The sequence below is a fragment of the Schistocerca serialis genome, chromosome 3 (assembly GCF_023864345.2).
Source record: "Schistocerca serialis cubense isolate TAMUIC-IGC-003099 chromosome 3, iqSchSeri2.2, whole genome shotgun sequence".
In the NCBI taxonomy this organism is placed as follows: Eukaryota; Metazoa; Arthropoda; class Insecta; order Orthoptera; family Acrididae; genus Schistocerca; species Schistocerca serialis.
The window spans coordinates 271346129-271362791 of NC_064640.1; the positions used below are offsets into that span (position 1 = coordinate 271346129).

The 16663-nt window shown below is 37.0% G+C and overlaps 1 protein-coding gene across 1 annotated transcript in view; it reads right to left on the minus strand.

Annotated features, from left to right (window-relative positions):
- Positions 1 to 226: 226 nt before the first annotated feature.
- The window catches only part of LOC126470046 (protein DENND6B), a 211371-nt gene continuing 194934 nt past the window's right edge, over positions 227 to 16663 (minus strand). Inside the window, exon 8 of the mRNA XM_050097544.1 lies at positions 227 to 1775. Within this exon, the coding sequence (XP_049953501.1) occupies positions 1578 to 1775 (198 nt within the window). The 3' untranslated portion in view covers positions 227 to 1577. The remainder of the gene's footprint in view (positions 1776 to 16663) is intronic.

The following is a 16663-nucleotide window of genomic DNA, read 5'->3' on the forward strand; positions in this document are numbered from 1 at the left end:
TTTAAAGTGACACTGGGTGATGCTTTATAGTTGACCAATTTCATAACCACACTATTGTTTTATATCACTTCAACCACGTGAAGGAGATTTACTCTGAGAATTTACTTTGTAATTTTTAATGTCTCTCTGCTGATTACTCTCTATGTCATTAATTATGTTTACACACACACACACACACACACACACACACACACACACACACACACACACACACACACACACACACAACGTATTGAACTATATTCTGAGACACACAGTTGGCCAAAGCCTTGGACACAAACACCACTCTATAGTGTGATTAGTTGAAGCAAACATTCACTGAACATTTCAGCTTTTTAAAAGTTAGGCAGTCACTCAGGCCATAGGTACACTTATCTGACTTATACGATTGATCAAAAATATATTCAATCACCAAAATTCATCATCCTGTTTTTCACTAGCCTTTCCAATGAGTTCCCTGTTAGGCCTTGTTCATTCACATCTATAAATACACTGGCATAACGTAACACTGACATTAACACACACAAAATGCACTAAGTCTCTTTTTTAGTTATGTGGTTTTTCATGATACTTTCCAGCAATCAACTATTTCAGATGATTTTGTGATAACTGTACTTCGAGTTACTTCAAAAACTGGACATACTTTCAACCAATTGCAAGCTTAATATGGGTTCTAGTGGATAACTAGAAATCTTGGCTCACTGATCTGATATACTTGATTCCAAAAACATAATGAAACAGTTTTCCACACAGTACAGTACTGTGTCTCAGTTACACTACACACAAACATTTTTTCTCTTTTACCACTGCATAATAAATTTAACAACATGAGATATGTTCAGATGCTGACTGGAAGAAACACCGAAGTGAAACTTGACTGTGAATAACTACAATTAATGCAGGCTGATAATTGTACACTCATTTTCTACACACAGAACAACATCTAATGGGTTTCATTTACAATGGTCTAGTCCTGAACAAATAAAAGTAGAAGAAGCAAAATGCATACAGTGATACATGTCAAATTTCACTTCCTCCTAGGTAGTTACTTGCATCATACACCATGCACATAAAATGTTTCATTTGATGCTACTGTTAGGACAGTCAACACGTAAAAAAAATTACCTTTTTTAACTTACTTCTACATTAAAAAGAGTGTTGGACAGATAAACATCTCATTCACTGTTGCTCTCACATTTGATGTAGGCAAGCTTGTTGGTCAAAATGGTAAACACAGGGACCAGCTAAAACTATAGCTCCATGTTCCACACACAGAGCTATTTAAGTTTTGGAAGAAATACAGAAAGAGTAACATCCATAACATACAATTACATTCACACACACAATATTTCAATCTACAAAAATGGTAGGATTTGTGAAATAAAATAACTATTTTCTTCAAGCCTCTTATGGACTCATAGACACTGGAGAGATTTTCAAGGCACCATTATTATCAGTTTACCAAGAGAGATTGCATTCCTCCAATGAGTCACATTTAACGTGCTTCTCTAGTCAGTGAGGCACAGCAGAAGTTTTGGAAGATTACAAACTTTGTACTGAAACAGATCAAGACACCATCAGCTCACTTTCAACACAGCCTTCAGATCCTCAGGTAGTGTACACATGATCTCAGACATTCTGTACCGCAGCTGTTCTTGTACATCATCACTTAGGGGAAGATCATTCGCTTTACACTGTTCTAGCTTCTGGCGAATCCTCAAGATCATATCAACAATTTCCACTTCTTGTCTGCCTTTCACCCACATCTTCAGATCCTAAAAACATTGATCACATATTTTGTGTAACAGATTTCATTTACTAATACGAGGGCTATCCACAAAGTACATTACGTTTTGGAATTAAAAATAAATAATGTATTGGAATTTTTTTTATTATATACAGATGAAAGCCATACTTAAATACTACTTTTCTACATAGTTGTCATTTAAATTAAGGTACTTATCATAGCGATGGACGAGCTTGGAAATTCCTTCGTCGTAAAATTCGGCCGCCTGCTCCTTCAACCACGTGGTTACCTCTTCTTGAAGCTGTGCGTCATCATCAAAACGCTGCATAGCCAACTACTTCTTCATTGCTGTGAATAAGTGGAAGTCGCTCGGTGCCAGGTCGGGACTGTACGGCAGATGACGAAACAAATCCCACTTAAAAGATTCGAGAACTTCACGAGTGGCATTTGCCGTGTGGGCCCGGGCGTTGTCGTGAATCAGCAAGATCTTTGAGCCCAACTTTCCCCTTGTCTTGTATTGCTCTTCTGAGGTTGTGCAGAATTTGGCAATACCTATGAGAGTTTATTGTAGTGCCTCTTTCCAGGAAATCCACAAAAATCACACCTTTTCTGTCCCAAAAGAGGTAACCACGTGGTTGAAGACGCAGGCGGCCGAATTTTACGACGAAGGAATTTTCAAGCTCATCCATCGCTACGATAAGTGCCTTAATTTAAATGGCAACTATGTAGAAAAGTAGTATTTAAGTGTGGCTTTCATCTGTATATAATTAAAAAAAATTTCCAATACTTTATTTATTTTTAATTCCAAAACGTAATGTACTTTGTGGATAGCCCTCGTATAAATATACACTCAAATATTTCAGTTTAACACAGCATCAGCAGAAGAGTTAAAGAATATACTATTTGTTATTTCATGGCAATGGAAAGTATTGGTAGAATGTAAATCATTTAGAAGTAAGGGTGACGACTTTCACTGGGATTTAAAAATATTAGTTGTGATCTACATGTTATCTTTCACACGTGTCATTACTGAATTTCACACTGTCAAATTTTACATTTCCCAATAATATATGAAGAATTTGTTTAATCTCATCCCATTACCAGACAAATCATTAGAGTATTTTCCAAATGTTTGTGCACAATGAAACTGAAATTTTGGCATTCTAGGGCACAATACATTAGTGTAGGAGTTTTACTTTGCTGTCTATGAAGACACATGGAACTTTTAAATAGTAATAACAAATTATTAGAGTTTCATCTTCCACATCACATCACTCTATAATTCATAAAGCTTCTGTACTATTGCCCATTAAGTCCCCATTCTCCCTTACCTCTCTAGACTGCCATCATTCAAGACCAAAATCCAAGATATAAAATTTAGGGTGTAACATAATAGCAGTGGAAAGAACCTCAGACATCAGCTGAAGTTACTTACCCAAAAATTATTACTTATTACATAAACTACATATCACTTTCATGAGATACATAAAGGCTAGCTGTAACATCGATAAAAAATTAAGAGTGACTGTGTAGCCAAGGCAACATAATTTCAAATGGTAAATTCTTATATTTAAATTTATTTTCCTCTTTTTATCTCTACTGGTCAGCTTCCTGCCTGGAAATTAGCATATGTAAAAATATGATTGTGAATTTCACAACAATTCACAATTACACTTTACAAAACATGATGGTTAAAAAAAAAAAAAAAAAAAAAAAAAAAAAAAAAAAAAAAAAAAAAAAAAAAAAAAAAAAACACACCTCTAAAACCTAAAACTGAAAAAATGTATTTTTTAACAATGCCTATAGATGGAACAAACATTTTTCTTCCATGAAATCTCAATATAAAGATCAAACTGAAGTAAAAATATTTATAAAAGAAGACACACCACCTCACCCAATACCAAACTTCAGGCAAGTGATGACTTGCAAATAGTTTTCAGCTGTAAGATGTGTCATGTTGATGATAGACAATGAAAACCCCGTAACTCCATCTGTCTGCGAAAACATCATAATTCCAATAATCATTAACTCTATTACCAAAGAGAGGTTCAAAAGTGCATGGGTTTCTCTAATCTGTCAATAACTAAGCTTCTACTATACAGTTATGCATGTAGTTACTTTAGCTGAATCACTTTATATTTTGTTAAGAAACAATTTTGCTTCTCCTTTAAAATGCAATAAAATGGAGTTACAGCATTTTTGTTGCCTACCATTGATATATGAAATTGTCATTGGAACTGTAATAATTTTAAAATACCAGATGTCCAACAAAATGTGATACAAATATATATAAAATAACATACAAAATATGCAGGATGAGGGAAACTGGGAGTGTAACATAAAAAGAACCCACATTTTTCACAACATAAAATACGATAGGGCAAGGCATTTGATTGAAGATCCAAAAACAAAGAAAGAATATAATCAAAGAAAGCAGATATATCAGCTGAACAATATTTTAATAACACTGAATAATACGATGCACAGAAGCACTTCAATACTTACACGAAGTCTCTGTGAAAACAGAGAAGATGCAATACATGGAAAGAAAGAACAACAACCACCAAGCCATGTACACGAAATATGGAAAGGTTAACAGAGTGGAAAAATTCAAATATCTTGGGGAATATGTACAAATAGGGGGATCAAACAAAGCATCTAACATACCAAGAACAGAAAAACTTCAGAAGGCATACAAACTGACATGGACACACTACAATGAAAGAAATATTTCAGGACAGGGTCAATTCAAGCACTACAGTACAGTTGTACTACCAGAAGCACTCTACGCATCAGAAATGACCACAGCTGGAGCATCAGGCATCACAGAGACAGAAAAAACAGAACATAAAATCCACAGAAAAATTTTTGGAGCAGTGCAAGGAGATGGTATATGGATGAAAAGACCATTCACAGAATTATGTTAACACACAGACAGGATCGCAGACATGATTACAACATGCCAACTAACATTCTATGGACACATACATAGAATGAAAAACAACAGACTCACAAAGAGGATTTTTGATGCAGTAAACAGTTCAATAAAAAAAATTGGCTTTGAGAAATAGAAGAAGACCTACAACAAGCAGACATCAGTACTTAAATGACAAATGAAAGAGAGAAATTCAGAAACAAAATTATTAACATGAAATTTGAAGTAAGGCAAAGGAAGAAAATAGGCAAAATATGGACAGAGCAAAGGAAACAGGAACACATCCACAGAATGAAGAGGTCTTGGGAAGAGAAAAAGAAGAAGGAAACAAAGAAAAAATGAATAATGATTTAAAATTCAAGTTTATCACTGTCCTGGAGACAAAAATATGTAATAATGATAATGATGATAATAATTATAATAAATAATACAACTCAAATCAGTTGAAGTTAAAGTTAACCAGGTATTTTAGTTATTCAAAAACAGTAAAAAGGTTTTAAGGATGATAGGAGTAGGTGGGAAATAGAGTTACTGCTTATGAAATCAACATTTAAGCATAAAATTGCTTGTTAGGCTAGCAATTCTTGACCATATCATGGAAAAAAACACTGTTGAGTTTAAAACCGTATGAAGTGCTGCTGGTAAACCTTTCAGGATGTGAAGTCGTGGTCCAAGAAACTGTTCCATACCTGACATTTCATCCAGGACTGCACTGGACATCTTCAGAGGTGCTCCTCTGCTGAGTCTTGCCGGGAGAGTTTCTTGGACCATGACCTTACCAGCAGCTATGTCATCCAGTCGTGAAAGCCTTCATTCTATGTATGAAATGCATCAATAATGATATAAAAGGAGTCCAATATTTGCAAGGCCACAGAAATAGATAAATATAATGTGCATTGACAGTTCTGATACAGAAATAGAAGACTGTATAAAAACATTGCAGAATAAAGCCTGATTAATGCCAAGAGTATGTAAATAAAGTTCAACTTTGATTCAAAATTTTAAAAAAGTTATCAGTTGGTGACACTCAAGAACAGTTAGCAGTACTCAGAGCGGCCATCACAAATAGACTTATACTTCAGTGCACAGAGCTCCTATCATTCAGTCCAGGAGAGAGCAGTATTATATGCTTTGATACACTCAGCCAAAAATTATTCCTAGTAAGGACTACATGGAATCTCAAATTGGATATCTCAGGACAGGGTTCCAAAGAATGGCTATGGTGTATGTGATATTAAGATAGTGCTCTTCAACCAACATAAAACAATCTATCTATGGAATTGTTCACTGCAAAATAATATATAGCAAAATAGGCCTAATCCTTGTCAGACAAAGGGTTATCAAACTGACTTGGTACACTAGGCAGCTTCTGCACACAGCTACAGACAATAATCGCCATCAAAATACCTGTAATTTATACTACTCTTAGACACTGAGATAGCAGCAACATTGGACAATCCATGTGCAGTGTATCAGAGTGCTGTGTAGAACAGTAATGGAACACTGGCTACACAACCAAAATAACTGACAATTTAGCTAAATAAATATGCAAATACATCTACATCTACATGACTACTCTCCAAATCACACTTATGTGGTTGACATAGGGTTCATTGAACCACCTCCAGTCTATATCTATACTATACCACTCTCAAACAGTGCATGGGAAGTGAACACTTAAATGTTTCTGTGCAAGCTCTGATTCTCTCATTTTTTTATGATGATCATGCATTGCTGTGGAGGTGGATGTCAACAAAATATTTTTGTAAGCAGAAGAGAAAGCTGGTAACTGAAATTTCATGAGAAAAGTTCTCACCGCAATGAAAGCCACAATGATTGCCACCCCAACTTGCGTATCATACTGGTGAAACTCTCTTCATTATTTTGTGATAATAAAAACAAGCTACCCTTCTTTGAACTTTTTTGACATGCTCTATCAATCCTAGCTGGTAATGATCTCACACCACAGAGCAATGCTCTTGCAGTTGAAAGACAATCATGGTGAAGATAGTCTCTTTAGTAGATCACTTCCACCTTCTTAGTATTCTGCCAATAAAATGCAGTCTCTGGTTCACCTTCCCCACAACATTTTCTATGTAATCATTCCAATTTAAGTTGCTTTTAACATAATCCCTCAGCATTCAGCTCAATTGTCTGCTTTGAAACTCACATGATTTGCTGTGTAACTGATATTTAATGAATTCATTGTAGTACTCATGTGAATGACCTCAAGTTTTTATTGTTTACAGTTAATTGCCACTTTTTGCACCATATAGGTATGTTGTCAAAATTATTTTGCAATTGTTTTTGATCTTCTGATGACTTTACTAGACAGTAAACAACAGTATCATTTGCAAAAGATCTAAGAAGAGCTGCTCAGACTGTCTCCCAAATTGTTCATACAGATCGGGAACAGCAGAGGGTCTATAACACTTTCTTGTGGAATTCCAGAGATAACTTCTTCTGATTTTCTTGATTACCTTCTATCAATTAATATGAACTGAGTCCTTTCTGACAGGAAATCTGGAATGTAGTTGTACAACTGAGATGATACTCCATAGGCATAAATTTGATTAGAAGCCACTTGTGAGAAATGATGTCAAAAGTCTTCTGGAAATCTAGAAACATGGTATCAATTGGAGATATCCTGTTGATAGCACTCATTACTTTGTGTGAATAAAAAGCTAGTTGTGTTTCACAAGAACAATATCTTCTGAATCTATGCTGGCTATTTGTCAATGGATCATTTTCTTCAAGGTAATTAACAATGTTTGAACACAGCACATGTCCCAAAATACTGCAGCAAACTGACATGAGTGAGGTGGGTTTGTAATTCAGTGGATTACTTCTATTTTGTTTCTCATATATTGGTGTGACCTATGCAACTTTCCAGTCCTCAAATATGAATCTTTCATTGAGCAAGCAGCTGTATGTATATGATTGATAAGTATGGAGTTGTTCTATCTGCGAATTCTTAAATGAATGTGACTGGTATATAAGTTGAAGTCTGTACTAAAATTCAAGTTTCTGTAGAACATTACCAATCTTCAAGATTTTGTGTTTTTTTTTAAGTACAACAACAATAAAGAAACAAACTGTAATACAGAAAAGGAAGTGAAAATGTATGCTAGCATCCCCTATCTGGGACTCATCTCACAAAAAATTGCTAACCTGTTGTATAAAAATCACAACTGCTTTCTCCACTAATAATAAGCTAAGATATTTACCATCCCACAACATACATACAGACAACAAAAAATACTTTAACTGGGGAATATATAAGATTTAATGTGCTAGCTGTATTTCTTTTAGTGTATTTCTTTTAGTCAGTTTTGTCTTCAAAGGAATACCAGTTGTAGGTAAGGATATAGGTACTCATTGTTAAAAGAATGGAGGTGATACATTTAGGGTCAGCTGAACATTGGGGCAGGTGGTATTCAATGTAGGCAACATGTCAGGCAATGTAAATGATGGTGTATGAGGAAATTGGTATAAACAGTGACATAGATGTGTTGGTAAAGAAACAAGAACTATGAAAAGCTGGTAGAGGAAGTCATTCATAGTAAGTAGCCCCAATGGGGCAACGTCGGTGGTTGGGCATGTGAATTTCAAAAAACATACAGGGTGAAGCGAAATTCATACACTCGGGCTTTGCAGGGCGGCACCTCACATGGCAGCGATAAAAAAATGTCTGTCTGATGCAGGATGCAGGTATTGCATGAAATCATAATGATAGAGGTGCAGTCCATGCTCGGCAGCACGTTAATTAACGTGCATTGCAAGGTACGCAGCTGCCTCGCTACGCTGCGTATACTTTGCTGAGGTTCTTGATGTATGACCTCCAAAATAGCTTCCTCAGTAGCTGGAGTATGGAAAGTCCGTGGACGACCTCTGTCACGTGATGATGGAAGGAGAGAACCTGACTCATGAAGGCGCAGCTCCAGACGATGAAACACATTTTTATCTGGATGGCGTCGACGAGAATATCTAGCAGCATATTCACGAAAAGCAACACCAGCCTGGTTATCAGATGCACCCAGGACCAGAAGCATATACATATATTCATCGTTTGTTTATGCCATATGTCTGTCCCACTGGATTTGAGGTTTACAATGAGAAAATTCGATAGGTGTATGCATGTACATTGGAGTATGTCATGGGCACGTTACTCCACTCACAACTAGTCCCTGTCTTGTGGGCAGCACACACAATATAAACATGCTGTCAGTCCTGCACAGTGTTCCACATAATGTGCATTATCCTTCTGACAGATATTGTTCTGCATGATTCATCCTGACACCACTAATTGTGAAATGTTTGGTTTAGAATTAATGTGATGTTTCCACAATTCCATTTATAGTATAATAATAATAATAATAATAATAATAATAATAATAATAATAATAACAATGCATTGAGATACATACTAAACAGCATGCGGTTACCAGACTCAATGTTAGAAGGCATAATTAGTGGGACCCTGGTGATAACACATACAAATAGTAACCAAGTTTGGACATAATTCGCAAAGCACGTTGCTAGTCCTGCTGCTAACGTAAGGCCCTAACGAAATGTACTGGACCTGAACGAGGCAAGGATAATAGTCAGTACTAATCTATGGGACCATTGGAGGGGGTAGACAGAAACCAGGTTTCGCATCTAGTAGATGAAGTGGTTCGAATAAATTCACACCCGCGACATAGAAAGGGCTTCTTTCAAAGCTGACCAATCTTCCATTCCTACGATTGTAGTTTGTAAGTGCAAATGTTTTCTAGAGGACCTGCTGCAATCCCTGTTGACAATTAAGATATCAGATACCGTACCATCTGGACTACATTTACCAAATAAAAAACACATGCCTCAATCCAGGATCGAACCATCGACCTCCTGCATGCTAACCCAAAACTCTTCCCACTGCACCAACTGTGCAGCAGAATTAATACCTGCATACAGAGGTAATTACCATACATGTGGTTACAGTGTTGCCAGATTACCACTCTTTAATGCCCTTTTTCTGCAGGGTGTGCTTGCAGGACCAAATTTTGAGAGAGACTTTTTTTTATCACTGGCATGTGAGAAGCACACTGCGAAGCCCGAGTGCGTGAATTTTGCTTCACCCTGTATGAAATATGGGCTTATATATAAAAGCAGAATCATCATCTAACCTACCAACTTTGGAACAGTCACTGCATAGCAATCTACCTGAGTATTATAATGAACCAGTTATCCACCCAGCTGGCCACTGCCAAATTATATTTGCAGCCAAGAGGCACCTAGACTATACACTTGTACGACATGCTGTTAAGCAAATTTTTTAATGCCTGCTTCACAACCAGTGTCACTTGGATCCTACCCTATCACTTTCTCCATTCTTCAAATCAATACATAATTTCAAGAATAACACAAGTAGATGTGGGAACTTTCCCTCCAAGATATAATTCATGCCCCCAACCCTATTGCTCTCAACTTCATTAGTTCCTTTCCTTCCCTGGGCTCTGCCCCCAATAAGGGATGGGGGTAGTGAGAAGGATCTATATGGCATAGTTCATGAAGCACTTGCTGAAGTCACCTGCTTCTTGCTGAGCAGTAGGTCTCAGCCAGTTGGGCTAGTTGGTCCTCGGACACAGTTTGACAATGCCATTGAGCAACAGTAAGATAACCTAATTCGGCAGTCGAGGTCCTCACACCAACCCCTGGTGCTAACACTTAATACATGTAAATTTGAAAAATCTCAAATCCATCAATTTGAATAGAAATATAAATGGTGTCCTAATATGAGATAGTCAGAGAAAATAATAAATATCGACCAATATAAGTACAAGTAAACCCTACAATAATAATAATAATAATAATAATAATAATAACATACATTCAGCAACTGAAAGATTCACATTAAGCAGAAAGGAAGGAGGAAGGGGATTTATCGACATAAAAAACCTACATTATGGACAGGTAGACAATTTAAGAAAATTCTTTATAGAACGAGCAGAAACTAGCAAAATACACAAAGCAATCACTCATATAAATACATCGGCTACACCACTGCTATTTCATAACCACTTCTAAAACCCTTTAGATCACATAACATCAACAGATACGAAGAAAGTAAATTGGAAAAAGAAAACACTACATGGCGAGCACCCGTATCATCTAACACAGCCACACATCAATCAAGACGCATCCAACACATGGCTAAGAAAAGGCAATACATACAGTGAGACGGAAGGATTCATGATTGCAATACACGATCAAACAATAAACACCAGATATTACAGCAAGCATATTATTAAAGATCCCAATACCACAACAGATAAATGCAGACTTTGCAAACAACCAATAGAAACAGTAGATCACATCACAAGCGGATGTACAATACTAGCAAATACAGAATAGCCCAGAAGACATGACAATGTAGCAAAAATAATACATCAACAGCTTGCCTTACAACATAAACTTATAAAACAACATGTTCCCACATACAAGTATGCACCACAAAATGTACTGGAGAACGATGAATACAAATTATACTGGAACAGAACCATTATAACAGATAAAACAACACCACACAACAAACCTGACATCATACTCAACAATAAAAAGAAGAAATTAACACAACTAATCAAAATATCCATACCCAATACAACAAATATACAAAAGAAAACAGGAGAAAAAATTGAAAAATACATCCAACTGGCTGAGGAAGTCAAGGACATGTGGCATCAGGATAAAGTTTGACATTATACTAATTATACTATCAACTACAGGAGTCATACCACACAATATCCACCAGTACATCAATGCAATACAGCTACATCCAAACTTATATATACAACTACAGAAATCTGTAATTATTGACACTTGTTCAATTACCCGAAAGTTCCTAAATGCAATGTAACATATACCGTACAGTTAAAAGGAAGTCACGCTTGATCAAGGTCTGCGTCACCTTCCATTTTTAACCAGACATAACGTCTGAGACAAGAAAGAAATAACAATAAGAATAATAATAATCTCTCCACTCCGTCTTCAGGCCACGAGTGGCCTACCGGGACCATCCAACCGCCGTGTCATCCTCATGGAGGATGTGGATAGGAGGGGCGTGGGGTCAGCACACTGCTCTCCCGGTCATTATGATGGTATTCTTTACCGAAGTCGCTACTAATCGGTCGAGTAGCTCCTCAATTGGCATCACGAGGCTGAGTGCACCCCGAAAAATGGCAACAGCGCATGGTGGCCTGGATGGTCATCCACCATCCAAGTGCCGACCACGCCTGACAGCGCTTAACTTCGGTGATCTCACGGGAACCAGTGTATCCACTGCGGCAAGGCCGACAATAATAATAATAATAATAATAATAATAATAATAATCTCTTTTGACTGCCTCTCCAACATTTCCTGCATTAATTGTGCAAAAGAAGTGCAGTTAGGACACACAAATGCTATTTTTAAAGTTAACATTCTTTGGGAGCCCAAGGATAGCATTCCATGCACTGTGCCCAGTTCTCTCTTCAGAGAAATGACCACTGCAAAATATGCACTCAGTGTCTTCTCCTTCAGATTGCACAACTGACGCATTGTCCTCAATTGAATATGTATCCGACTATGGATGACTGGAAGATTATTTCCTACATTTTTCTCTTTTTATTTGTCATAAATAAAATTTTTGCATCTCCTTTGATTCTGCTACAGCTCTCATCTCCTTGAATTGTTTTAAATGTACCTCATATGGAGATAATGTTAGTTAGATTCATAATATGCTGATTTTACTAGAGCTGGTGGCTCTTGGTGTGGCTTGCAGATTTTGGGAGCTGGCGAGATACCAATTGGACTCACATTTACTCTGTTGTTTGCATCTTCTATGTCAAATTCCTGGTGTATTGCAAAGTTATTGCCTCTAAGTATATGCTTGTTACATTGAAAGAGTACCATTTTCCAAAGGCCATTTATAACATTTTCCATTGTTACTGCTCTCAAGTAGTCCACACCAAATAATCTCCTAATAAAAAATGAGGCTGCTACTTAACCTGGGTTATTTGCCCATCAGGTTTCTATTTCTTAGGGATAGTGCATTTTAAACAGTCTCTTATATTCCATACAAGAGACTGTATTTTATGAATGGATTGGGTGATAAACATATAGTGTGCATGTGGTTTTATCTTGCTTTGTCTACCAAGTTAAAGTCTGCCACCGTAGCCGAGTGGACGGCACGCCAGCTTGTCATGCTGGGGACCCAGGTTCGATTCCCAGCTGAGTTAGAGATTTTCTCCGCTCAGGGACTGGGTGTTTGTGTCGTCATCATCATCATTTCATCCTCATTGATGCACAAGCCGCCAAAGTGATGTCACCTCAAAAGATTTGCACCAAGCGATCAGATCTACCCACCGGGAGGTCCTTGCCACATGATATTTCATTTATCACCTTAAAGTCGATATGATGCCCATCAAGTATTAGCACAACCATATCATCATCAGATAGCTTCACAAAGTTCACAAAATTGTTAGACCACTTAGTGAAAATATGAGTCTGACCAAAGCTACTAGGGTGGCAAGATAAAGTTACCCTAACATGAGATACCATATCCTAATATGCAATATTCTAGATCTACACATCTACATTTATACTCCGCAAACCACCCAACAGTGTGTGGCGGAGGGCACTTTACGTGCCACTGTCATTACCTCCCTTTTCTGTTCCAGTCGCGTATGGTTCGCAGGAAGAACGACTGTCTGAAAGCCTCCGTGCGTGCTCTAATCTCTCTAATTTTACATTCGTGATCTCCTCGGGAGGTATAAGTAGGGGAAGCAATATATTCGATACCTCATCCAGAAACGCACCCTCTCGAAACCTGGCGAGCAAGCTACACCGCAATGCAGAGCGCCTCTCTTGCAGAGTCTGCCACTTGAGTTTGTTAAACATCTCCGTAACGCTATCACGGTTACCAAATAACCCTGTGACGAAACGTGCCGCTCTTCTTTGGATCTTCACTATCTCCTCCGTCAACCCGATCTGGTACGGATCCCACACTGATGAGCAATACTCAAGTATAGGTCGAATGAGTGTTTTGTAAGCCACCTCCTTTGTTGATGGACTACATTTTCGAAGGACTCTCCCAATGAATCTCAACCTGGTACCCGCCTTACCAACAATTAATTTTATATGATCATTCCACTTCAAATCGTTCCGCACGCATACCCCCAGATATTTTACAGAAGTAACTGCTACCAGTGTTTGTTCCGCTATCATATAATCATACAATAAAGGATCCTTCTTTCTATGTATTCGCAATACATTACATTTGTCTATGTTAAGGGTCAGTTGCCACTCCCTGCACCAAGAGCCTATTGTCATGTATTATACTACCCTGGTATCATACATTAGAAATACATAATTTTTCACTAAAAACTTAGCCTCACAATTATGCTGCTGGACTTGAAGGACAATTCATTATAGTTGGAGAAAGAGTAGTTTTGAAGAATATAATGATATGAATATGGTTGCAACAACTACTCAGCTTCAGATATTGAAGCACTATAAGTGCACACACTCAAAAAACTTAAAATTCAACATTTATACAATCAGGGTCTCTCGACACTATCCAGCTTTCTAACAGTTTTATTGTCACTGCCCTACAATTCAGGCAATAGGTTCTGACTCTGCCCAATAAAGCTGAGCACTCACTTTAATCAGCTTCTAGCTTGTTCACATTAGCAAACTCTCCCATAATAGGCACTTATGCTCTATATTCAAAATAATTACCAATAATGAATATATTTTATGAAAATTAAAAATAATGTCAAATCAGAACATAAACAGTGATTTTCTCAAATTTAATTCTTTTTGCAGTAAGGCAAAGAGTAGTGCATTCAGTTATCTGATGTCTGCAGTTTCATACCCTCAGACCACTGAGATCATTGAGTTCTATTTTACATGAGATTTATGGAGAAAGAAACCATACATTTCTGCTGGAAAACCATATTGTACACTCGTCCTGTCAACTGTATGGTCGTGCAATTTTATACCTGCTTCACTCTTTTGGATCATTGTACATGTCTGACAGAATTTAAACATCTTACTCAGACCTATTACAGTAAATAGATGGACTTACATTTCTCAGCATACTTGTAAATTGACTTGAACAAAATCTATGTGCTCATCACTACGCATTTATTCTCTCTTACTGAATTTCATCTTAATGGCTATTTCTGCTGCACTTACTTTCCCATTCTCTCTGCAACCTCTATGAATATTTTTATGTGTACAAATAAAACTTTTTTTGGCAACTTAGTTTGGACCTGATTGGTTTTGAAATTGAGTGCGACAGTAAATTTTAATATTCCCGAATAAAAGGGGAAAAGGATTACTGTTGAGCTTGGTGCTAACATTTGAGTGTTTAATTTGATAAAAAGTACATCATTTCCATTTTCAAGAATTAAGGTTAAGGTTTAGCATCCCATTGACATCAAGGTCATTAGATGGATGGGGAAGCAAATTGGTTGTGCCCTTTCAAAGGAATCATCCTGGCTTTTGCCAGCAATGACTTAGGGAAATCACAGAAAACCTAAAGCTAGATGGCTGAATGTGGATTTGAACCATCATCCTCCCGAACTTGTGTCCAGTCATTTTCAGTTTCCTTTGTGTGAAAGAAATGAACAAACATTTGATTAGTTACTCTCTCCTACATTTCAAATATGAGCTTTGTAAAAGATAGAATTTTGTTGGAAGGATGATTAGTTTAAAATTCACAGCCTAAAAATATTCTCTCACTCCTACAAAACAAATGCCCATAAAATAACTTGAGTGATTTTTGTTTGAAATTTAGTCAGTTTTGTGTTACAGATTTTGTTAGCTCATACAATCATAACTCTTTTAAAGAGTGTCGTACTCATCAGGATGACAGAAGCTACCACAGAAAGTCTATTGGCACCTTCCACAGTTGGAACATAAAAAAAATATAATGGCCACATAGCAGAACCAAACTCTTGTTTGAGTGATGAGCAGGCACTTTGACTGTGAACTACTTGCACAGCAATGCTTATATTCCTTCACACTGCATCTAGTGCTGCTAATCAAATCACTATGTATTTTGTTATCACTGTCAATGTCTTATGCTTCTGTGTGTTATTTTTCATTGGTATTAATTTCCATAGTGGTCTATAGTAGGTCTCATTGGTATGATAAAATGTTGCCGTCACAATGCAACATGGGCATTAATGAGGGAAAGTGTTGCTGTAAATTGTGACGTGGCTGTACATCCTGAGAATGCTCTTAAGAATACTTAGCTGTTTTATACATGAACAGTTTTGTTTTGTCAACTGTATACATGACTACCCTGCAATTCACACTTAAGTGTTTGGCAGAAGGTTCGTACAATGACTTTCAGAGTATTTCTTAACTATTCCACTCCTGAATGACATGTGGAAAAAAAATGAACACCTATATCTTTCTGTGAGAACTCTAATGTGTCTTATTTTATTATGATGATCCCAATGTTGATGGCAATCAACAAAATATTCTGGCATCATAGAAGAAAGTTGGTGATTAAAATTTCATGATAAGATTTCTCCATAACGAAAAATACCTTTGTTTTCATCCAAAAGTGCTTGTTGTATCCATGACACTCTCTCCATTATTTCCCAGAAAAAAATGCTGCTCTGGCACATCAGTACATATTTGCGAGTTTCAGAAGTGCAGTCAAACAATGACGTAAGACCTAGCCAGTAGGTATTAAGAAATTCATTGGGTAGCACTGATGTCAAGCATTATTAGCAACAGAACAAAAAACTCTGGAAGCAAATGCTATTCAGCTCACAGATGACAGTACTAGAATTTGGCCACTAAATTCCACAAATTCTTCCTAACAGTAGCTAAAAACACAGGAAGAAAAAATAGTCTATCAAAGTCACAGCCACTTCATTCACTTAGACAGACATTGCATACCCCACCACCAGACATCAGTTGTATCAAAGCATCTTCAGAGGAA